This window comes from Borostomias antarcticus, assembly GCF_949987555.1.
Source record: "Borostomias antarcticus genome assembly, chromosome: 17".
In the NCBI taxonomy this organism is placed as follows: Eukaryota; Metazoa; Chordata; class Actinopteri; order Stomiiformes; family Stomiidae; genus Borostomias; species Borostomias antarcticus.
In genome coordinates, this window is record NC_140250.1 from 3387935 (window position 1) to 3412934 (window position 25000).

Genomic DNA, 25000 nt, shown 5'->3' on the forward strand with positions numbered 1-25000 from the left:
CAAACTCGTACAGATATCCAGTAAGGCTCGGATGACAAATCGCACTTCTCAAGATTAAAAAGCATTTTGGAAGTGTGACACCTTCGCTTTATTAGAAACCACCCAAACTAAACACCCTTGAGAACAGTTAAATGAAATGAAACGAGCCAAGCCAGGTCAAGTTTTTGTAAATAACATTGGTTTTTATTTCATATCCATACGACGCGGTATTAGACCGGTCCCTGTTATCAGTCCCAGGGTCTAGTTGCTGCCGGCCTTGGCAGCGATCCTCTTGTCTCTCTCTTCTGCGATGGTCAGGCGGATACCCTTCCCACGGGGCAGGGACACCCAGGGCTTGTTACCCTGGGGGGGGGGGGGGGGGGGGGGGAGGAGAGAGAGGGAGGGGAGGGAGAGGATAGGGAGGGCGGGAGAGGATGAGTGGAGAGAGGAGGGAGAGAGAGAGGGGAGAGTGGAAAGAGGGATGGAGGTGAGAAAAGGATGGGGAGGGAGAGGAGTGGAAAGAGAGGGATGGAGGTGTGAAAGGAGAGGAGTGGAAAGAGAGGGATGGAGGTGGGAAAGGAGAGGAGTGGAAAGAGAGGGATGGAGGTGGGAAAGGAGGAGTGAAAAGAGGAGGGAGAGGGGGAGGAGGGGAAAGAGAGAAGGGGACAGGGAGGAAGGAGAGATGTTAGCATAGAGCTCACAGGACCACGATACATTTTGTTGGGTGGCAGTAATGAGATGTCCCGGTCATATTGTTCTCCGCTCTCTCAACAAACTCCCCCAGGAGAAATAAAGACTGACTTGACTTGCAGTCCCACATCTTAGGGTTATGCTGTGAGAGGGAGACTATGCTTCACCTTCACAAACACCGGACTGTAGCCCGAGTGCAAGTGTGTGTGTAGATAGACATCAAGATATGCTTGTGTGTTAATCCGTGTGCCGCGGGGTGTGTGTTATGTATCTGTGTGTGTGCCGCGCGGGCACGCCCTCGGCTGCTCACCTTGCCGATGACGAAGATGTTGGAAAGCCTGGTGGCGAAGCTGTTGCCGGTGGAGTCCTTGACGTGCACCACGTCGAAGGAGCCGGGGTGCCTCTCCCGGTTGGTGATGATGCCGATACGCCCCAAGTTAGCACCGCCGGTCACCATACACAGGTTACCTGGGGGGAGGGGGGGGACAGGAGGGGGTAAGAATTGGTTTCAGGGGCTGCAGAGTGAATATCAATAGGTTGTGGTTGGGGGTTAGTATATGGGGTATTCCAGGGTATATCTGATGTGCATGAACTGAAAATATAGCTGAAATATAGCAATTCCTAAATACTAGCCATCCTGAACTCACGTTCTTTTTCTCCCGCAAACCAGTCCGGACACTCTCAATAGAGATCCGTCTGCGCCGGATCGGAAAACGATCTCGCCGATCAGCGTTTCGGCTCAGAGGGATATGGACAGATGGTTCATCCAATCACCGGCCAAGTATTTTTGAAATAGCCCAAACAGTCTCCGACGGAGTGTTGCCAGACGGTTATACGAAGCGAAGCAAACCATCTGGCGCGTCAGGTTTACCTATAAACTTAAAAACTGAAATATTTCACCAACTCCGCCATATACATGTACTACTACTGTCCTGAGCTGGTTCGCAAATAAGCGTTCTCCCGATCAAGAGCGTAGTTTCCACCCCCACGAAACGTACACTCGCTAACCCGCGGCATGTGGAGTAAAAAACGCGCGGCGCTCTATCGTTAACGTAGCCCGCCAGCCACGGTCGTCTAACCGGCCGCCGCCATCGCTAGACGCGCCTCGCCGGTCCTTACTGGTGTCGAACTTGATGAACTCGGTGATCTTGCCGGTCTCCAGGTCGATGCGGACTGTGTCGTTGACCTTGATCAGCGGGTCGGGGTAGCGGATGGTGCGGGCGTCGTGCGTGACCAGGTGGGGCACGCCCTTGGTGCCGACCATGTTCTTCTTCACCTTGCACAGCTTGTACTGTGGCGAGGAAGAGGGGATGGAGTGAGGAGGGTAGGAGGGGGGGAGAGAGAGAGAGAGAGAGAGCGAGAAGGGTGTCAAACCACCTGTTACCATGCATGCCTTCTAGAACCATATACCCATGGACCCTTGCAACAGAGGCGTTATGAACCCCGTCGTTCTCTTCTGCTGGAGCTCAGAACTTCTTAGAGGAATTGGTATTTTCAGCTCATTGCTGAATCAAAACCATAGATAGTCATCATCGCTGCTGGAGCATAAAAGGGTTTTTAAATCAGCCTGTATGCCGAGTCCGAGGTTTGAGCCACGTTTGAATACTCTACACACGCGTCGCTTTCTTGAGGTAATCCCTGATCTAATATGACTGGATAGGTGAAAGCATGCGCTCCAGTAGAGAACAGTCTCTTATCCAGGTTATATTAGATTGGTGGATTCCCAAGGAAGGGGGCAATGGAGGTTGCCATTTTTTTCAGATTTAATCTAGAAATCTCAGATGAGCCCAATCTGAGATTAAGAGACGTGGTGGCGGCGGCGGTCTCACCTTGGCCTCCTCGGCGGTGATGCGGTGGACGGTGAAGCGTCCCTTCACATCGTAGATCAGGCGGAAGTGCTCGCCAGTCTTCTCAATGCTGATCACATCTGCAATGACAAAACAACGCAGCCTTCGGTCGGACGGGGTCAGCGACAACACGCCCTAACCCAAGTTACCCTCGGAAGAACAACACGCCCTAACCCAAGTTACCCTCGGAAGAACAACACGCCCTAACCCAAGTTACCCTCGGAAGAACAACATGCCCTAACCCAAGTTACCCTCGGAAGAACAACACGCCCTAACCCAAGTTACCCTCGGAAGAACAACACGCTACGCAACACACTTAGAGAAGATGCCGTTCTTCCATCTAAACCAATGGGCAATCCCACCGGGCGTTCAGTCTTTTGGAGCTTCAGGGAAGTGTGTGTGTGTGTGTTATGGCCTGCGGTGTGCTATTGTGAGGCTTCACCTGGTGATGGAAATTAAGCACTAACACCTCCATAGGGCTCTTGGCAGGGTGCAGGTGGATATGAATGTGTGTGCGTGTGTGTGTGTATACACAGTGTGTGAAAGATAAGTTATAAATTCTTTGCGGCGGCATGCATGTCTATGTGGGTATGGCGCATGCATAAAGTGTGCTTCGATGTGCACCATGCCAGAGGGGACCTGGGTGGAGCTCCAGACGCATCTACAGATAATTCATCTAAATCAGGCTTCTGATGTTCCATCTGCCAGGAGTCTTGCAGGGATATCACACCCCTCCAAGCACTAAAACAACACAGCCGACACCTTCAAAACACTAATATAAAACACCTAACACCCCTCTAAACAGCTACCAACACTGTCACTGACCCCTCCGCTACCAACAATAGACTATTTAACACTTAAGACCAGGGCTGAAAATTAACACCTGCCACCGGCCAAATGCAGGTAAATTGGCAACTAGATTTCGGAAGGCTATCTGAAAAATATATATACTTGGCCGGTAGGTTTTCTCATCTACAGTCCCCTTGGCAGGTGACTCACCGTGAGCCAAAAAGCTAATTTTCACTTAAGACCTCCACCCAAATGTCCAACATTAACATACGGCAAACCACTACCATCTACACAATAACACCCTTCCAGCTGTGACACCATTGTGCTGCTCTGCATTGATAAAGGATAATAGCATATTACGGTAATATAATGAACAGGATAATACCATATTAGGTTGATATGATGAACCAATGGACATTTCGCAATTGGCTGGGTCTCAGGGATGAGAGAGAAATCTGGGTATGCAAGTGGTTGAGGCAAATGAACTTGTACAGCGCCTTCGTACCTCGACGGACAAAGCGCTTTACAATGGCCTCTCACTCACCCATTCACACAGCAATGGTGGCCGGCCGCCATGCAAAGCGCCAGCTTGCTCATTGAGAGCAGTTTTGGCTTTGGTGTCTCGTTCGAGGACACTTCAGCATGTGGACAGGAGGCGGGTGGGGAATCGAACCGCCGACCCTGCGGTCATTGGACGTCCGCTCTACCTCGTGAGCTACAGCCCAGAGGGGGAAATTCACCACTAGAGAACACCAGACAATTTCAGTACAAGACACCCTTGCCATTATTCCGCAGCTCACAGACGAACGGCGTAGCGTAGAAGACGACCGGTCCAAACGCGCCCCCGTCAACAACAACGCCACGTTCTCGTTCGCCATCTTAAATCGGTGACTTCGTGCGAAATCAAATCTCTCTGGTTTTAGTTACTAGCGCTGTGAAATTGGCTCTGAAGCGCATCACCCCGTATGATCGAGAGCTCAGAGCTTCTTAGAGGATTCGGCGTACTTTCAGCTCATTGCTGATCAAGGCCATAGGGAGTCATCACAGCTCAGACCTGCTCGCGGAGGAGAGGTGGGGGAGGCGCGGATGTCATTTCAGGACAGGAAATTAACAAAACAAATCAGATCGGCCCGCATTACTGACCTTAAAATGTCCTAAATCCTACACCGCTCCACCACACGTCGCCCCTAAACCCTCCCCTACATTCATCCTCCTCTCCCTACTTCGACTCACCCATGAAGCCAGTGGGGTAGGTGATGTCTGTGCGGACTTTGCCGTCGATCTTGATGAACCTCTGCATGCAGATCTTCTTGACCTCGTCTCCGGTGAGGGCGTACTTCAGACGGTTCCTCAGGAAAATGATGAGGGGCAGGCACTCCCTCAGCTTGTGGGGACCGGTGGAGGGACGAGGAGCCTGGGGGGATGAAGGGAGGGAGAGAGAGAGGAGGGGATGAGAGGAGTGGAGAAGCAGAGGCTCCAAGGGGCCACTGTGTATACAATAAGATGGCTGGATGCTACAGTAGTTATGGCTTTGTCAAAACATTGTTCTTTCCCAGCCAGCAAGCATAGGAAAGCCAGGATGGGCTGACACTGGTGTAACATCAGCTACCTATTGAAAGCCTTGTTGCACGTCAGCTACCTATCGAAACCATTGTTGCACTGACTACAATCTACAAGCTTAATCAAAAACTGCGTGAAATTATTGCCGTTTCTCTCCACATGGTTGCCGGGTGCTGTCCACACGTTTGCCAGCTAGCTACACGGGCAAGACAACGGTGTGCGGTTCAAAGGAGGACTGATACTCACGAACACGCCGGTGAGCTTGTCAAGCATCCAATGCTTGGGCGCTGCGACGCGCTTCAGGTGCTTCTTCGGTCCTCGTGCCTGGAAACCGGGAACAATAGCGATCAACACCCGCGAAACATCCCCGTGCAACACGCGGCCGGCTCGGTCCCCCGGATTTAGGTTCTTGTACAGGGAACCATGCGACCAACAACAGTAAAGCTATGCTCGCTAGCTTAGTACAGGTTAGCTAGCTAGTTAGCCACTGCTGTCCACGAATGCGCGTTCCGACATGGGCCTAGTTGGCACAGTAAGATTAATAACACTTTACAATTGTATTACAGTCGTTTCAATATCAGTTCAAAACGAGCAATACGAGACTTAAGCTTCAAACACAGGGAAAAATAGTTTTGGACCGATGCATGAGCTTAGCGGCGACGTAACGCTGAAGTGAAATTGAGCTAACGTTAACTAGCTCGATATGCTAGTCAAGAGGGTCAGAGTTATTCAGCATCTATTTATCGGCCGCATCTTTAGTTTACAAACTAATACACACACTAACCATCAAATCAGATATGTGGTTTCAAACAGTAACGGGTGGATGTATGATTTTATATTCTGAAAAGTGGATGTTTAGAGATGATTCAATCGAAGAATTGTAGGGAAATACGGCTCACCATGTTGGAGTCTGCGGGGAAAAGGACCTCCTTGTTTCCGGCCTAGGATGATAAGACCGAGTACGGTGGATGAGAGAGGACAAATAGAGCTGAAGTAATATAGACTATATATACCGCCCTCTAGCGTTCAGGGGCATAACTGCAGTATTTTAGTGCACTCGGACCTGAATTTCTACAGTCACATAAGACCAAGAAAGTAGATCACATCACTCCAGTTCTGAGGTCCTTACACTGGCTTCCTGTCTGTCAAAGAATTGATTTTAAAATACTGCTGTTGGTTTATAAAGCACTGAATGGTTTAGGGACAAAATATATTTCTGATCTTCTGCTACGTTATGAACCATCCAGACCTCTCAGGTCATCTGGCACAGGCCTGCTTTCTGTCCCCAGAGTTAAAACAAAACATGGAGAAGCAGCGTTCAGTTTTTATGCTCCACATAGGCTATCTGGAACAAACTTCCAGAAAACTGCAGGTCTGCTGCAACTCTCAGTTCATTTAAATCAAGTCTGAAGACTTTTCTTTTTGCTGCTGCTTTTTATTAAATCAAATACTGATTCATTCATACACTGCACTGTAACTTTTATTCCTGTATTTTATTTTTCCTGCATTTTGTTTTAAATGTCCTTTTTTCATTTCGTTTTATGACATTTTGTGTGTTGCACTTTGTCTTGATGCTTTTAATGTAAAGCACTTTGAATTGCCTTGTTGCTGAAATGTGCTATCAAATAAACGTACCTTGCCTTGCCTTGTGAACGCATAGGATTACCACAGGGTTTGATATTTCCATACATATATTGAACATATTGCAATGTTGGTTACATTAGGTATGTGTAGGCTATTCGTTTTCATTACACAGAAGAGTAAGCATAGGCTTTGGATAGACCCACTCCCAGACGTAATACCTTTTCCATGGCAAGCCCAACTGAATAGAATAGAATGGAACGTGTATTTGCCATGTGTCACAAGTAGCTACAGGTAGGATACATTGGAATTCTTGTCATCGCTTGTCCTTACAGTGTTTTGGCTAGATTATGTCATGACCTCTGTCCCAATGAATAAACCTTGGCATTGATATAGCCTACGGGCGTGTCTTTCTCTCTTTCTCTCTCTGAGCCTGACTCAAATTTCCTCCCGCTATCTCACTCAGGAAATGCCAGCGCGCGGGACAGAGCCCTTCTGTTTATGCGGCGCGAGATAATAAAGCCGCTCCTGAGCACGCGCGTGTTCTTCTGCCAAGTGACACCAGTGACGCGCGCGCTCTCCTGCAGACGAATTTCATCCCAAGGAACAGTGCTTGCGGTAGACCTACAATAAAATGATAATGTGGCTATTGTAATGTGTGTGCATATGTTTCAAGACTGAGCGTGCGTCTTGTATCAGTATAATTAAATAGTCCCACAAAACAACATGACATAAAAGTTGACTATAACTGACTTTTGCCAATTAGCCACTAGATGGCGGTGTTCTACAGTTGTCAAATTTGTGTGGATGAGCCGAGTGAAAATGGATATATTCCGTAAATGTAAGTCTACCTTGGGTGAAACGACAAACCGAGAACGAATTCAGGACTGGTACTCAAGTTTTTATTGTCCCAAAAAATGCAGAGGAAGTAACAAAAATACAAGCATTTTAAATATGATCTAGTCATTTACATATGTTCACAGAAATACAAATGAGATGCGGAGACAAAGTGCTGCTAACAACGAAAATCATCCTGGGTTATGATTCCATCATTTCAAAACAAAGAAAAATCAGAAACAAAGAAACGCATTCCTTTCCCCACAAAGGCACAAAGTAAAGGAACTTGCTAAGAACAATCAGTGCAGAATCTACTTCAGTTCAACAAGTGATTCATTTGGTAACTAATAATTTCTTTCTTTTTTTTTTTCAAAAAAACTTTTTTTCATTTACAAAATTGACAAAAGGAAGAGAGAATTTCACATAAGGTTGTGAAATTTGTCATTTAAAGAAACAAAAACAATGAAAGTAACTGAACTTGCTACAGTTTGTAAGGTCAATGGGTTCTCCATAAGACCAGCCCTCCCCCCCCCCCCAACACACACACACACACACACCCAGGTGAGCGCTCCTCCCATCACATGGTGAAGCCAGCACTGGCTCTAGCAGACCAAAGACCCCTGTGACATGGCGAAGCCAGCATGGTTCTATCATGTGACGCGGCCTAAAGACCCCTGACTGCTGGGAGCCAGTGCTCTGGACCAAGTTAAGTTAAAGGCCTCATTCTTCTTCTCTCTCTCTCTCCCTCCCTCTCCCTCCCTCCCCTCTCCCTCCCTCCCTCCCTCCCTCCCTCCCTCCCTCCCTCCCTCCCTCCCTCCCTCCAGAGAGAGAGAGAGAGAGAGAGAGAGAGAGAGAGAACATGAAAGACAGGAGAGAGAACGGGGGGACTGACAGAGTGGAGAGAAATAGGACAGAGAAAGAGAAAGGAGAGACGAGAGAGAGTAGATAGAGAGAGGGGAAGAAGAGAGGGAGAGAGAGGAGAGAGAAAGAGTAGATGAGAGAGGAAGAAGAGAGAGAGAGAGGAAACTATGAGCAGTGTGTCCTCCGGAGTGACCCAGCCACACAGAGACCACTGCTAGGCAGGGGAAAAAACCACAAGCAGACTCATTAATGTATTTAGATACAGAGAGCATCACTAGGGTCCGGTTACACTGTCACGCGCACACACCACATGCCTCTCTTAATTCCTCTCTCTCTATCTCTCACACACACACACACACACACTCCTCTCTTAATTCATCTCTCTTTCTTTCTCTCACACACACACACTCCTCGTCCACGGAAACCTCCCGATCGCCGTGGGTAACTGAGCATCCGCCTACGTCATAGTGCCTACTTCCCTTACCGTATCGTAATACCATCCTCCCGTCAGCCCGTGTGTGTGTGTGTGGTTGAAGTTAGCGTGTGCGTGCAGGGGGGGCCTTCGGGGACACACAATAGACCGACCGGCCTTCGATGAGAGGCGTAGTCTTCACTCGGCAATTTCTATAGACCACCCCTCCTCGTTCTATTATGACTGACTATATTACCCCCCCCCTCCCCTAGCTCTCTTACCCAGCTGTCCTGCCCCACTGCCTCTAGTCCTGCTGCTCTCACAGGTAGGCCTACATAAGAGTCCTTCATTGGTACCAGCTGGTCCTTTGGGGGTGTGTGAGGGGGTGGGGGGGTTACAGCCCACAGTGCTGTCTCAGTCTGTTTAGTGCCCCGTCCCCGAGGAGCAGTCCGACAGGTCCTATTCTTGGGGGACGTCCAGACTGTAGCCAACGAGGGCAGCTCACCTTGCAGACCCTCCAGGGGTTTGGACGCAGACAAAAAGGGAAAGGGGGAGGAGTCTATTTACATCGAGGGAGGGAGGGAGGGAGGGAGGGAGGGGAGTCCTGTAAATAAATGGCGCGGTCCAGCGAGGAGAAGGGTGGGGGGGGGGGGGGAAGGCAGTTCGGTCCACCTCCCCCGCCGGAGACGCGTCACAATAGGCGGATTGTTCCCCCCCGGCCTGGCGAGCAGAGAGGCTGTTTGTCCACGGCCGCGCCTTTAGTCTTAACGGCACGGAGGGAGAGAAATAATGAGAGGGTGATAGATGGAGGGAGAAAAAAAAAACGAGTGCACACAGGTGTCCCCCCCCAGCGTCTTTGTCATCTTTTTCAAATAGGCCGCCCCCCCCCCCCTTTGCCTTTGCTCCTCCCCCTCCTCTTCTACGTGTCAATCACTCCTCCTCCATTCAGAGAAAATGAATGAGCGTGGGAGAGGAGATGAGTCTCTTCCCGTCCGTCCGAGCGCCCGGACGCGGTCTCCCACGTGGCCTTTCTCGGTCCGCCCGCCCGCTGGCCGCCGCCGGACATCATCCGCCCCGGACGAGGCAGGCGGTGAAAGAGGGATGAAAACAACGACGACAAAAGAAAAAAAAAAAAACGAAGGAGGGGACGGCGTCCGTCCCCCTCTGTCGCTCTCTCCGTCCATCCGTCCGTCCGGTCAGTCGTCCGCGGGGTGGTGGGGGTGGGGGGGTGGGGTCAGGGGTCAGCAGCCAGCGGGCACGTCCGATATGAACGAGTCGAACTCGTTCTGGCCCAGCCAGAGCTCCGGCAGCTCGTTGGCCCGGTCCAGTCCCAGCTCAACCACCAGGGACATCAGGACCTCCTCGTCCACCGGGTCCGAGTCGATGATCCCGCCGGCGCCGGCGCCCCCCTGGCCCCCCGGCCCGCCCCCGGGTGACGCCAGCGGCCCTGCCCCCAGGGACGAGGCCCCGCCGAACCCCCTTGCGGCTCCGGCGCCGGGGCCCTGGGCTCCGGCCAGGTTCTGGTAGTGGGAGTTGAGTTTCTGGAGCTGCATGGACGCCAGGAGGTGGGGTCCAGTCTGGAGGCAGAAGGCCTGGGGTTTGGAGAGGGGCTGGGCGGACGAGGAGGAGGACGAGGAGGTGAGGAGGGGGGAGGGGGAGGGGGAGGCGGGGGAGAAGGCGGCGGCGGCGGGCGTCTTCCCAGGGTGGGGGTAGTGGAGGAGGGAGGAAAGGGCGGAGGAGGAGGAGGAGGTGGAGGAGGTGGGTGGGTCGCGGTCCTTCATGGCGGGGCTGGGGAACAGCAGTGAGGTCATCACACGGGAACGCCTGCGGGAAGAGGGTGGGGGGGGAGTCATTACTGTGACATCATCAAACGGGGACCGCGGCGGGACACAAAGAGATAGCGGAGCAGTAACCAAACAGAGGGCTCCGATAAGAGACACCATGACATCACGGAGGCCAGATGACAGTCGAGATTGGATTGTGACATCCCAATCTCCGGTCCGTGTCTGACAGACGTTCTTATCTATATTGTGACATTTCACCGTAGTCAAATCCCATCTCCAGCAGTGCTCTGATCAGAGAGGTGAATGCAGATATGTAAATATTACTGTATAAAGCATTTTAATCTCTTTGACTCATGACATGAGACTGCAACAAAATAACCCTTGTGTCAAGAGACGGCTGCATTAACAGAGCGGGTCAGTTGGTTCACACCACAGTTGGGTCCTGGATTACAATGTGGGTCACAAGAACATGGTCAGATCTTTAGGTGGGTCACAGTGCAAATGAACTGGGGATATGAGAGTGACCCAGACTACTTAGGCCTCTGTCTGGCCCGGCTCTGTTCTCTTGATGTGTGTGTGTGTGATCCTCCTGACCCATTGAGAAGTAAATTAACCATGAACATGCTGTGGGGGGGGCTAAGCCAGCCGGGGAGACTGTCTGCGTGTCTGCGTGTGTGTGTGACACACACACACACACACACACAACAACAGGCCCTTTGAGGGTTTCAAGAGCAGCAAGTCACATGGCGACGCAAATACACACTGTTATGTCACGTACATGTACTCCATCATTACAATGTGCAGTGAAATGTTATTTCTGGATCCTAAGTGTGTTTAGTAAGTAAACTAAAAAGTAAAGTTAAAAAAATAAAGTTAAGTTAGTATAACTATGATCTATAACGGAAAGATAAAATATATATATAGGCCTATACACTCATATTTACAGAATGTAGATATGTATTTTCTAATGAGTAATCTAAAGTGTGTGTATGTGTGTGTGTGTCAGAGAGAGAGAGAGAGAGGAGTGTTATGTCTGTGTGCGTGCATGCATGCGTGCGTGCGTGCGAAGTAGGATGTTCCAAAGAGTAATAACTGATAAATATGCGTTTTCCCTCTGATTCATAGAAAGCTTGGATCACATGATGGATACAGAAAAGCCACAAAGACACACACACGTTAAGTCGTGCGCCTATCCTTTAAGACAGTTAAGTGCTTAATAATGTGAAATGATCCTCCACCCCCCCCTCCTCTCTCTCTCCCTCCTCCCACCCTCCCTCTCTTTCTCTCTCCCTCCCACCTCCCTCTCTTTCTCTCTCCCTCCCACCCTCCCTCTCTTTCTCTCTCCCTCCACCCTCCCTCTCTTTCTCTCTCCCTCCCCCCTCCCTCTCTCTGAGCCAACTCTTATTTGGATAGAACATAATTACAACAGGCTGGCATGCAGCTGCACTCCGGTTCTGGCTGTCACACACACACACACACACACACACACACACACACACACACACGAATACCAAACAGCTGTCAATGTCAGGGCACAGTGTGTGTGTGTGTGTGTGTGTCTGTTCTGAGGCCTTTGTGTTCATTATTCATAGGCTGGTTACTGTCACATCCAGCCAGGCAGCACATGGTTGTCTAGCTGAACAGCTTTTGCGAACATTGAGGCCGTCAGGTTGACACACACACACACACACACACACAGAAATTCTTGAGCCTGGTTCAAACACTAATAACATACACCCTTGCCATTTTCCTAGCTTAGGGAAAGGGGACACCCCTGACCCTGTTCAAACACGCTGTCACCCCAGAGGAGAAAACCATACGCGTGGGAACTGTTCAAAATCTGAGAGAATTTCATCAAATGCTCCTAAAATGCATCCTTCCCTGCTTCCTAAGGGACCTCTTCCAATACTGTTCACTTGCATCCTTGCTTCATCGCTGCAGTGTAGCGAAGTGGCTCTGGGGAGAGCGTTGTTGCTGCTCTAACCAATCAGGATGGATCATCTTCACCTGGAACCCATATGCTGCTGAGAACATGATCTGGTTGGCTAATTTTATTGGACAATGATCCTATCAAAATATCTCAATATAGAGGGTGAGAGAGTGAGAGAGTTGAGATAATTTAATTGAAAGATTAACACAGTGAGAGAATTGAATTGAATTGAGGAGAGAGAAAGAGAGAGAGAGAGAAAGAGGGGGCATGAAAGGGAGCGCGCATCGTCTCAGCCAAGGGTTCAATTACACAATTAACATGCATGACAAGCAAATTGAAACGTCAGTCTGTCAAAGCCCCGCACACACGCACACCATATGGGTGCTATGCGTGGCCGCTCGGTTTAATTGCCACAACAGCATCTATGAGCGCCCCCCCTCCTCCTCCACACACAGACACACACACACACCCCTCCGCAGGAAAACGAGTAAATGTAGCCTAATGACACTCAAACAACTTTATCCAATCGTTAAATCCGTTTCACCCCCGTCAGCCTCTGCGCGGCACTTTGGCTTCACTTTGAACTCCCTAACGAGTTGTGGATGCCAGAATAAGGGAAGACACAGCTTAGAAATTATTAGCCTAGTACAGATGGTTTGTTGGACCGTAGTTCATTTTCCACCATTCGACACCGAAACGGCCATAAAGTAGGCTACACCTCTCCAAGCAGTGTGTTATGCGTAGTTATGTAACAATCTGTTTGTTCGTTGCTTTTGGGAAGATGTGTGCAAAAGTCATCCACCCCGAGAGAAATTTTCCAAAAATGTAGCCTAGAAGTTCACAAAAAAAAGTAGACCTATTGTAAACTTAGAGAAATCGAACCTATGAGCAGAACGTTACTTTTGTGTTTGGACCACTAGTAATTTGCGTTGTGTGAGATTTAACCAACTGAATGTTTTCACCACAGTGTGCAAAACCTTATTAAGAGTAGGCATAAATAGGCTACACTAAATGCTGACAACTTCTAGTAGCTAATTTGCCCTGTGTGAGATTTAACCAAATGAATATTTTCATCCATATGTGCAAAACCTTGATAGGAGTAGGCCTAATTATTCAAATATGAAACAGTCTAATAACTGAAAGAGACCAACCGTTTAGAAATCCACTTTGAAGCAGCTGAGGAGGTCCGTTTGGAGAGAAGGAATGGTCCAAGTAGACAACCCAATAAACCCTGTCAGTTGCCTGTAAATGGTTTTTTTTGTGAGCAAAACCTCTAACAATTAACGTGAAGTTTGTTTAGTAAACCTTTATCGCTCTCCCCCGTGGAAAAGTCCGTATGTAATAAACGGCCGCTCGGTCAGAGCATTGTTCCTCGCGACTCGCCTCTATCGCTGCTAAATAATAGACTAACTGGGAGAGTTTTTTCAATGGAGCTGTTACTGAATCAAAAGCATTAGCCTATATACACACATTCTCTCTCTCTCCCTCCTCTCTCTCTCACATACGCACACACACTACACACTCTGCTCAAGAAGCGGCGAGGTGCGCTTCTACGGGCACGCAGCCAACAACATGAGATGGATTTCAAGAAAAAACGGACCGGAGCACAAAGAAAAACGTTGAATGTAGCCGTTGACAAAAACATGACATCTTCCAGGCCATTCCAGTCCGTGAGGACTCCGCCTTCCGGAGTTTTTTTACGTTCCCGTCATGAAAGCGCTCTCGTGGGGGCAGATGTTCACCATTCTAGGAGCGGGGACTCCAGAATGACACATCAAATTACAGCCGTTTTCAGACAACTCAATTGATTATAATTCATGAGAGAGACAATAGGTGGTGATTTGCAAAACATGCATGAAATTCAAGCACCCTAATTTTTGGACATGGGCCAAAGCACGCGTGAAACACAGAGATGGAGAGATTTTATTTTTTACTAGGCTCCATAAATATGAAACAAACAAATTAATATAGCCTACTTATTTGGAACTTTAAATAAGCTAGACTGAAAACTTCAACCTGGCCGTGAATGAACTGAAAGCAAAAGCACAAAGGGCATTTTACGTAATTAAAAGATCAATTAATTTAAATAACCTAAATATTCCAATAAGAATCTGGATAAAAATATTAAAATCAATAATTGAACCAGTAGCCCTGTATGGTTGTGAGGTGTGGGGGCCATCAGGATTTATCTAAGTGGGACAAACACCCCAATTGAAGTAATGCAGACACATTTTTGTAAATCTATCCTTAAAGTACAAAGAAAAACCCCAAACAATGCATGTACAGCAGAGCTCGGCCGATTTCCTCTACTGATTGACATCCAAAAAAGATCCATAAAATTTTACCAGCATCTAAGAACCAGTGACCCCGACTCCTACCACCACAAAGCTTTTAAATGCCAAGGTGAGACAAGTGCCCTCAGCCAAATGGTCCTGAGACTATGTTCACAGAGTGACCCCACAACACCTCAGGACATCCCTCAGATAATCTGGCCCAACCAAATTATAAGTAAACAAAAAGAAAATTATATAAACCATTGGAAAAATATTACAAAAAAACTCAAAGTAAACTTGAATGCTAGTTGGCCCTAAATAGAGAATACACAGTGGCAGACTATCTGACCACTGTTTCAGATCAAAAACTGAGGAAATCATTGACTATGTACAGGCTCAGCGAGCACAACCTAGCCATTGAAAAGGGTCGACACAGGCAGACCTGGCTGCCTAGAGGAGAGATTCTGCCAGCAATGCTCCAGAGGACAGTTGGAAACAGAGCTTCACTTCCTCCTTCACTGTGAAAAATACTCTGACATCAGAGAAAGTTTCTGACTTGAAATTAGACAAAAATGCCCCGAATTTGAATCCCTAACAGAACAAAAAAGAGTCCAGTACCTTTTAGGAGAGAAGAAGGATTGTGCTATTATAGCCGCAAAATACTAAGTTGCCACAACCTTAGGGTTGCCAGTAACACAACTTGCTCTTTTATTTATTATTATTATTATTATTAGGTGGGCTAGCTTGTAGAAGCTAGCCCAACTTGTAATATTCCCACTATTTCTTTCTTACCTATTATAGTTCTCCACAGTTTTTTGGCCCTTAACTACTTCTTCATACTTTGTGCTAGAAACTTCATTCAAAATGTTCATCGTCTTTAGCCGTTTCCCGGATGTATTCAGATTTTTGATATTTTTTTTATAGTTTTTTAGTAATTTAACTTTTAATAGTAATTTTTGTCCCATTGAAACTGCTGGTGGAATGTTCAGTATCATTATGTTTTTAGAGTGGTGGCAGCTGTTGCTTTGAAAATATTCACACATTTTGTAAACTGCTGGCACTCCTACAGTTTTGAAAGCTTACACACATATTATACATCAAAACATTCACTCAACTGTGCTGATTCGTACAATGTAAGTACCTAAGCTGTGTGACTTACTGTTTTTGAGGTATGACGATTTGTTCGGCAATTGCGCTCCCCATTGAAACATATGGTGCCGCACTATCTTTTGAGCTGCTAATTTTGCATTTTTACCCTTTTTCTAACTTGTCGCCATGCCTACAGTGTTTAAGCTATACGGACATATTATACATAGAAATGTTCTGCAAGTTCTCAGAATTCCTATGGTGTTAATATATAAGCTGTAACATTTATAGTTTTCGCGATAGAGCTGTCTGAAGCGGACCATGTCTAGGATCAGAGTGTCAGTTGGGATTAGAGTGCTGGCAGCTGTTGCTTTTTTTGGAATTTGTGTGCATGTGCAGCCTCTCTTAAAGGTACTGACACCCTTTTATAACTAATGTGGTAGCACAGAACTCACCAAAGTGGAATAGAGACACATGATCTTCACTGGTGGGGGCCGGTGGGTAGCCCGGAGAGGAGTACACCATCCCTGACTGGCTATGACCAAAAGGGGCAGAGCCTCGCCACCACGCCACTATTCACGCCACAGAACCCACTTTTCAGCCCCTGAATGGGCTAGAGACACACAGTCTTCAATGGTGGATGCATGGAAATTGCCCAGAGGTCACTGTACTGTCCCCGACTAGCTGTGACCCAAGGGGGCGGAGCCTAACCAGCACGCCACGGGCCCCACAACTCAGCCCAAGTGGGCTAGAGACACACGGTCTTTACCGGTGTCAGGTAGGTGGCCCGGAGAGCGGTACACTGTCACCGACTGGCTCTGATCTGAGGGGGCGGAGTCTCACCACCACACCACGGGCCCCACAACTTAGCCCCTGAGTGGGCTAGAGACACATGGTCTTCACCGGTGCGGGCAGGTAGGTGGCCCGGAGAGGGGTTCACTGTCCCCGACCAGCTCTGACCTGAGGGGGCGGAGTCTTGCCACCACGCCACGGACCCCACAATTCAGCCCCTGAGTGGGCTAGAGATGCACGATCTTCGCCGGTGGGTGCATCGAGATTGCCCGGTCCGTAGTAGTTCTAGCAGTAGCTGTTACATACAGCTGCAGCAGCTAGCCCACCTCACATTTTCTCCAGGAAATGTACTTTCTAGTTATTATTTATTTTTCCTTTTATTTGGCCACATTTTACTAGAAATATTACTTAGGCCTACTATAAAGAGAGCTGTTAGTTGTGAGTTAACTTACAGTAATTAACCATATACTTAATCTGTTTTTTTCATGTTATTATTGAATTGTGTTCTTGACGCTTTGGCAATATTGTCACCCGACATTCATGCCAATAAAGCATATTGAATTGAACTGAGAGAGAGAGGGAGAGAGAGAGGGGGGGGGGAGAGAGAGAGAGAGGTGCTATGAGAACCCCAAGCCTAGATCAAACTCCCAAATGCTTTCCAATTAATCATCCATGGTAGGATGATACGACTAGGCTACTAGTATAATGCCTACAGCAGATATCTTGAACAACTTCAATCCCAAGATTGAGCTTTAGCCTTGCCTAAACGCCTGGCATTAATATGCGTCTCGGGTGACCTGATCACAAGTAGGCCTAGACAAGAATACAGGTGTGAATGCATTGAGGAATGAGGAAACATTGAGTTCTGATTGCTCAGACCACATTCGGAGGTGGTCTGGGGCGCATATGACCATTCTTTTAGCAGTGTGTAGGCCCACCAAGAGCCTAACCTAGTGCGCCAGATGGTTTGCTTCGTATAACCATCTGGGAACTCTCCATTGGAAACTATTTGGAAAAGGGCAGGCCCTCTTAAAAATACTTGGCAGGTGATTGGATGATCTGTCTATCACACGCTAACTTTAACCGCTACTTGCTATAGTCGCACCTAAACCCGCCCAGCATAGCTGTTTGTATTTCAAATTCCTCAGAACCAATGCTGATTGGCGAGATCGTTTTCTGATCTGGCACAAACAGATCTCTATGGAGAGTATCCAGACTAATTTGCGAGAGAAACAGAATGTGAGCTCGCGAAATCAGGAAGGTCTCAATAGGCTACTTATAGCGGAGTTTACAGTGGTTTCTTTCCTCATGTATGTCTATAGGAAAAGGGCCAAGGCCAAGAAAGACTCGGCAGGTGCTGTAACCTCCTACTGTGGGCTGCTTAGCCATGAAAACACTAGCTACTGCATGTGCAATGGTCTACAGGAAGTATGTTCAAAATGGGTGAGCAATTTGAATGAATAGGCAGACATTTTCAATGCCTCATAGTTCTCCAATTCATGGGTTTCAATTGTAGTCCTAGTCCTAGAACTGCCATATTGGGGACCAACACAGGTGTTTCAATTTATCTGATTGGCTCTACTGCATAGAATCTTATGCAGTAAAACTAATTAATTCATTTGAAACACCTGTGTTGGTCCCCAATATGGCAGGTCTAGGACTACATTTGAAACCCATGAATAAACCTACGCCCATGCTTTGGCGCCTTAGAGGTGCCACGCGCCTAATTTCTTTTCGGATAACCGGATAAAAGGTTGCATCTGTCGGTATTGTGCCGTTAAAGCCCTCCGTCACTGAACAAGACGCTTGTCATGTTGATGAGGCCGAGAGTGACCTATGGACCAGGGCGCCTCCTCTTGTCTTCTCTGTTCTCTTCTGGAGGGAAACGTTATGCAAATCACGACAAACGGCTTCTAATTTCCCTCTACCAAAGTCACATGGATGATGAAACTGAAAAGGACAGTTAGCCTATAGCTTAAGTGCCCACATAAAAGAAAAATCCCCATTTAATTGAGTCATGTAAAACATTACTTCAAGATAAAACATTTTAGTAACATATAGTGATTTGGCTATTAGGCCTACCAAACTTAGGCTATCTATGACAAAGGTTAAGTTAGTCCTACGTATATTCAAATTGGCTGGCGCGCATTTGGAGTAGGGAAAAATGACGTTTTGCATAAATGTCGTTGGGAGGTCCTCCTCCTCACTCAGCAGCCGCTGTCGTTGAGGTCCGCGAGGCCCACGGTGTGAGCAGGTGTGCCATTCAACCGACAGCATGAATAGAGCAAGAGAATAGAAGAATGTGATCAGTTTGATTTCAGGAGGGGCAACGTTACAGTCTGTTTCTTTAGTTGAAGATCTAGGCTATAGAATTGGTTAAAGGCAGGCCCCAGAAATTACTTTTTTAAATTTTATTTTAAAAGACAAGCCATGGCTCAAATGTTGTCTACACTGCCGTTTGATTTGCACGGCACAAGAAGACAGATTCGCAGTTTCTGCTCTCCTGCAAGGGGCATATGCATGATGGAAAATGACTGTGCGTAGTCTAAACATCCACTCCCTCATGCAAAACATTATAAATCCAAAGTTGTTTTGGTCTTCTTGCCTGTAGTTTCATGCAAGCTCTCACATCTAAAGACAAGTCTGTCATATATCTTAACAGTCGTTTACAATAGTATTGAATTTCAATCGGCGTTCAGTTTCCGAAGTCGTAAACCAGCTAATGAGTTTCACTTGTTTCGGATCCACTCGGCACCAACCGCAGGGCAGACCGCGGATTCCAGAAAAATCACAAACTGTTACGACACACACTTCTGTTTCCCACGTGGGAACTTTGATTGGCTAGGCTTTCAATGAGGTTCCGTATTAAAATGTACTGCAACATTTGGGTTCGTTTTCCTGAATAGCCAACACGGTGTTGAAGCTCAGTTTAAATCTACCACAACACACCCACGTAGTTTTCAATTGCATGGTCTTGTAGGCTATTCAAACGAGTTATTTACACTAGAAGAAGGCAGACAGGAACCATTAAAAAGCAATTTGTTTTAAATTCAAATACACTTTTGTGAAACCAAAAGCACAATAATACAATATAGTTACACAGCTCCTGTTACATTTACATTTGAATTAAAACATGCAGTTGGAATAAGACATTAAAAGGCAGTTATGGGCCTAGTCTTCAAAAGTCTTAAACAGTCATCATTTGAGAGAGTAACATGTCCTATCTACCACCTCTCTCTCCTTGTTTAAAATAGCCTGCTCCGTTACCTCCCACCCCCTTAAAAAACACAAACAAACAGGCCACAAACAAATAAACAGGCCAAAAAAATTCAGGTGAACAACATCAACACCCCTCTGCTCCTCGAAACCCCCCCCCCCCCCCCCACTCAAACAGTCCCCCTGGAAACACATTCTCCCCATTGTCCGTCCTCCCTATGGATAATGTCCCCCCCCCTTCAAACAGTCCTCCTGGAAACATACACTCTCTGCCTTTCTGTCCTTCCTATAGGGGGTAATGTCCCCCGTTCAAACAGTCCCCCTGGAAACACACACTCTCTCCTTCTGTCCTCCCTAGGGGCTATGTGAGGTCGAGAGGGACGAGTGTGTGTGTGTGTGTGTGTGTGTGGGGGGGGGGGGGGGTCCCACATCCACATACTGTCTTCATTAAGCTGACTTGAGCAGAAGAGGTCGACCTGATTTGGAAAGTGGAGGCCTGAGACCCAGGCTGTGAACGACTCCTAAACCACATTCTTCAGATTCCCTGTAAAAAACAAGAGAGAGAGGAGGGAGACGCAGGGGAGAGAAAATGAAGGGAGAGGGAGAGAGGAGGAGAGAGAGAGAGAGAGAGAGAGGGGGGGGGGGGAGACATGGAAAGAGAGGGTGAGGGAGAGGTTAAACAGGTCAGATGAATCACATTATTGTGCACAAATAGGTTGAACACATAAGTGAAAGCAAAGAACATGAATCACAAGACGCAAAGCTCACTCTCTCTCATACACACAAACACTCACACACAAACACACACACACACACACACACACCGAAGCGGCAGATGGGTGGGTTTTGGTAGCCCAAAAAAAAGGCAAAACACGTCAAGATGTTCATCCAGAGGAAACACCAATATGCAAATTAGATTATTTGTAAAATTCAAACGTATCGCCTACACCTTATTTGCATCTTCTGGGTTGATGCTCATCCAAATGATAGCGATGGCTTTTTGTTTGCATCTCCAAGGGTCAAACTGTGACTCATAGCTGAACAGGCCTACACAATGCTGCATTGATTGGGGTATTGTGCAAACGCTGTTTCCTCATATTAAACAGACCTAAAACGTTGTGAGAATGGGGAATACACAACACTGTCTCTGAAACAGACACGGCATCCTGTCGGGTATAGCCGTTTTATGGAGTCAGGATTTGCTGTTTGTTTGTTTGTTGAAAACCCATCATTTTAAACGGCGCGGATGAAAGTCTTGAGCCAGAGAAAAACAGGATAGGCCTCGCGCCTATACGTTCGTTCCTCGACCGCGCATTCTAAATTCTAATCAGGGTAGAAGCAAAAGGCAACCATGTGTGTGTGTGTTTTTTTTTTTAATCCTCTCCTTTTTTCTTCTTTCCCTCTCTCTCTTTTTAAACCGGAGCCCCGAGTCTCGTAAATGTCCACCAGATGTGCTTGGAAATTCCGGTAATGTGGCGAGCAACCGCGCCTGGCCTCGTATTTACTACCTGCGCGCGCGTTAATCAATCGCAGCCTCCCCTCGCGCTGAAGTGTTGCGATGTCCCGGGGCCGCTCGCACCCCGCCGCCACTTCCAACTCTCGCGGGAGGAGAAGCGCCTCGCGTCAACCCCGGGGGAGAATTAACGAGCAAGCTGCTCGTTCACGGGGTAACGGATATCACGATAGTCGTTTCTCTCTCTCTCCCCCCTTCACGCGCGGTGCCACCTCGCTGTCCTCCTTCCTCTCCCGGTTTATCCGTGCCCTGGGAAATAAGGCCTCCCCGCCTCGTAAACACAGTCAAAACGACATCAATAACCCGTTAAACAAACACCCAGACACAGCCAGTCGCCGCCACCGCCGTTGCGCTGCCACAGCCAGTGAGAAATCTGCGTAATTAATTTCACTCAATTTGGCCCACGCACCGGATGCACGGGCACGGTTTTGTTTTGCTGACGGTTGATGTCTTTCCAAAATCGCCATGAAGGACATGCTGGCAATAATTTAACGCCAATTTAATGTTCATTAACCATCCTGCTCATGGCGGCCATCAGCAAAACAGCCTCGTTTTCATTTAATTCGAGCTGCCACGGGCTCAATTAAAAGCTGGAGATCACTGGAACATCCGTGGCCGTAAAAACTTCACTGGCAAGATCCAAGGTTTCCGTCGATGGCGCGATAACGGCGGGGGACATGCAGTCTGACAGATGAGCCACACCGCGGGCCCGAGGCTTTGGCCGAGGGAGATGACTTGAGGGTTCTCCTGGTTCCGGACCACAGGAATGGTTCTAAACGTCGGTTTTCCCTGAGAAAAGGCCGGGTTTAATGACACCCTCGCTCACACTCGCACAATAGTTTCCCAGGGTCTTGTAAACAAGTCTACTTTTCTAGGCACAGATGCCCAGAAATAGGCCTACACCACATCCTTCAGATGTCACTGGATCGAGCGTGTGTGTGCGCGTTTGTGTGTGTGCGTTTGTGAGTGATTGATTTAAGGGGAGAGACGGAGAGAAACAATTATCTGAGGACAGTTGTGCTTCTCTTACACCACAGCCCGGCAGAGGTGAGAGAGAGAGGAGGGAGAGAGAGAGGAGGGAGAGAGAGAGGAGGGAAGAGAGAGAGGAGGGAGGGAGGGAGGGAGAGAGGAGGGAGGGAGGGAGAGAGGAGGGAGGGAGGGAGAGAGGAGGAAGGGAGGGAGAGAGGAGGAAGGGAGGGAGAGAGGAGGAAGGGAGGGAGAGAGGAGGGAGGGAGGGAGAGAGGAGGGAGGGAGAGAGAGGGGGAAAGAGAGAGAGGAAGGAGGGAGGGAGAGAGGAGGGAGGGAGAGAGAGGAGGGAGGGAGAGAGAGGGGGGAGGGAGAGAGAGGGGGGAAGAGAGAGAGGAGGGAGAGAGAGGAGGGAGGGAGAGAAAGGAGGGAAGGAGAGAGGAGGGAGAGAGAGAGGAGGGAGGGAGGGAGAGAGAGGGGGAAAGAGAGAGGAGGGAGGGAGAGAGAGGAGGGAGGGAGAGAGGGAGGGAGAGAGAGGGGGAAAGAGAGGGAGGAGGGAGGGAGAGAGGGTAGGGAGGGAGAGAGGAGAGGGAGGGAGAGAGAGAAGGGAGAGAGAGAGAGAGAGAGGAGAGAGGTAGGACGGAGGGGGGGGGGGGGGGGGGGGTACGAGACGCAAAGCAGACGTGACAGGGCGAAAGCAGGACCCGCCAAGAGCGGCGGATGAAAGAGAAGGGAAAGCGACCGAAAGAGAGAGAGAGAGAGAGAAAGCAGGGAACAGAGAGGCAGAACATTGCCTCCACTTCGATGCGAAAGGGCGAGTCGGGTCCGAGGGACGAGAGGGAGAGAGGGAACGAGGGAGCGGCGAAGGAAAAGAGGGAGCAGATGTGACAGGGTCGCGGAGAGCGCCCGGCCGCATGTGTTCGCCCGCTCTGTCTTTCATTTCTCTCCTCTCATTCCTCCCCTCCCTCCCTCCCTCGTTCCCTTGACCGAACCCATCATCACCGCCGGCTTTGGTGCCTTCTGAGGTTCAGCGAACCGGCCCCGCTTCCATCCGCAGTTTGATCTCCTAGCTCCTACCCATGCTTCCTGCTCTCTAGCCTGTAATCACATCATCCATAGCTGGTATTTTTTCGGGAGGCCATTCATTTAAACAGCTCTAGATGTGTTCCAGACCTATATTCTAGTGTGTGTGTGTGTTACAACTGGCCTATATTCTAGAACATGTGTGTTGTGAACCTATATTCTAGACATGGATGTATTAATAGAACTGCATAGGGTCACTCCATTCACTGACTGCTCGAAAAAGTGAAGCCCTATAGGACCGCGCCATCTTTGAAAAAAACATGTCACTGATACCTTTGACATGCGCAGTCAAAGGTATCAATGACGCGTTCTTGTAGTCCTCAAACAGATTGCGTTCATGGCTCTCCCCGCTCTGAGTTAGCGATGAAAAACGGCTTGCTTATTAATCTACTTTCGTCAAATATATCCGTTAGAAAACATATTTTTTTTATCCAGACATCTTAGTTTTAACAGTATAATTGTGACTGAACATGTTTTGTTTGCTAGTAGGCGGTATTCATTCTGTTCACAACAACGCGATGTGCAGCCAGGCGAAATAGCTCCAGGGGACCTGGTCCCAGGCGAGTTGAACAGCTGTCCACCCAGAGACGGGATCTCTCGCTGCGGCATGAAGTTCGCGGCTAACCCGCCGAGCTAGAAACAGAATGAATACCGCCTACTAGCAAACAAAACATGTTCAGTCACAATTATACTGTTAAAACTAAGATGCCTGGATAAAAAAAAAAAACTTTTCCAAAGGATATATTTCACGAAAGTAGATTAATAAGCAAGCCGCTTTTCATTGCTAACTCAGAGCGGGGAGAGCCATGAACGCGCGTTTGCATTTCACATGAAGGCAATCTGTTCGTGGACTACAAGAACGCGTCATTGATACCTTTGACTGCGCATGTCAAAGGTATCAGTGAAGCATTTTTTTCAAAGATGGCGCGGTCCTATAGGGCTTCACTTTAGATTTCAAATCCTGGGGGCCTGATTCTAGACCATCCTTATTTCCACTGTCGTGCTGAACCGATACAGTGCTCAAACCGCACCGTTCTGGACCCGTGGGAACGGTTACAGTGTCTGTTTCCACCTCTCGGGCTGTTGGGAACGGTTCTGGGCCCAACCGGTCCCATGTGGAAACACCGTCGGAACGGTTACCCTGCATGCTCAGAACGGTTCGGTACGACAGTGGAAATAAGGCTCATGTGTGTGTGTGTGTGTTCTAGACTTGTGTTCTAGAATGTGTGTGTGTGCTACACCTAGCCTATATTCTAGACGTGTGTTGTGTGTGTGTGTTCTAGACCTATAGTTCCTATTTCCTAGCATGTTTCTTTAACCCAACAACTTCTCATGCCAGTCCCATTTCAATGGCATCTTCTCCTGTGCTCTGGGCTGTAGTTCCTATTTCCTACCACCTTGCATTCAGCCAACAACTGGACCGGTTCCATTCCGATACCTAGCCCTCTTCTCCTAGCTGCTTAGACCCGCGTCCATTTCAAAGCCCATTCCCTTGGGCCTTCAAGCTCCCTCCCAGTCTCGTCTCCTAGTCTCTCCCATAACACCCCTCTCCTGTAACGCACCTCTCCCTCCCTCCATCTCTCTCTCTGACCCCTTCCCCTCTCCTTCACCCCTTAAATGATTCCCCTCAGGGAGGGTGGGCTGTCAGTGAAAAGACCAAACGCCTGTCATGCTGATTCCACACACACACACACACACACACACACACGCACACACACAGAGCAAACTGACGCACAAAGCGGGGTGAGGCAGCGGTCGCACATATAAACAAATGCCCACATACAAACGTTACAAAGTTAGT

General features: G+C 48.4%; 3 protein-coding genes across 4 annotated transcripts in view; all 3 read right to left on the reverse strand.

The window, feature by feature from the left end:
• Window positions 1–158: 158 nt before the first annotated feature.
• rps4x (ribosomal protein S4 X-linked) lies at window positions 159–5812 on the reverse strand. 2 transcript variants are annotated; one of them, XM_084451754.1, is made up of 7 exons: window positions 5765–5812; window positions 5112–5189; window positions 4539–4719; window positions 2499–2596; window positions 1789–1960; window positions 980–1137; window positions 159–342 (listed from the first exon to the last, which is right to left on the reverse strand). In XM_084451754.1, the coding sequence occupies exons 1-7, from the start codon at window positions 5765–5767 to the stop codon at window positions 241–243; spliced, it is 792 nt and encodes a 263-aa protein (XP_084307880.1). In that variant the 5' UTR covers window positions 5768–5812; the 3' UTR covers window positions 159–240. The 2 variants fall into 2 exon arrangements, with proteins under 2 accessions (XP_084307880.1, XP_084307881.1); XM_084451755.1 differs by lacking the exon at window positions 5765–5812 and adding an exon at window positions 5650–5670.
• Window positions 5813–9797: 3985 nt separating this feature from the next.
• Window positions 9798–10367, reverse strand: cited1 (Cbp/p300-interacting transactivator, with Glu/Asp-rich carboxy-terminal domain, 1; the record flags this gene model as incomplete). Its single annotated transcript, XM_084451741.1, has 1 exon — window positions 9798–10367. The coding sequence occupies one exon, from the start codon at window positions 10365–10367 to the stop codon at window positions 9798–9800; it is 570 nt and encodes a 189-aa protein (XP_084307867.1).
• A 9579-nt stretch (window positions 10368–19946) lies between these two features.
• Window positions 19947–25000, reverse strand: part of hdac8 (histone deacetylase 8) — a 12460-nt gene continuing 7406 nt past the window's right edge. Inside the window, exon 5 of the mRNA XM_084451618.1 lies at window positions 19947–20181. Coding sequence (XP_084307744.1) covers window positions 20159–20181 — 23 coding nt within the window. The 3' untranslated portion in view covers window positions 19947–20158. The remainder of the gene's footprint in view (window positions 20182–25000) is intronic.

Excerpts from the sequence above, each read along its gene's own strand:
- rps4x (XM_084451754.1), bottom strand. Across the intron at positions 1,138-1,788 it reads GTTCATCAAGTTCGACACCA|GTAACCTGTGTATGGTGACC; the intron begins GTAAGGACCGGC and ends CCCTCCCCCCAG. Across the intron at positions 343-979 it reads ACATCTTCGTCATCGGCAAG|GGTAACAAGCCCTGGGTGTC; the intron begins GTGAGCAGCCGA and ends CCCCCCCCCCAG.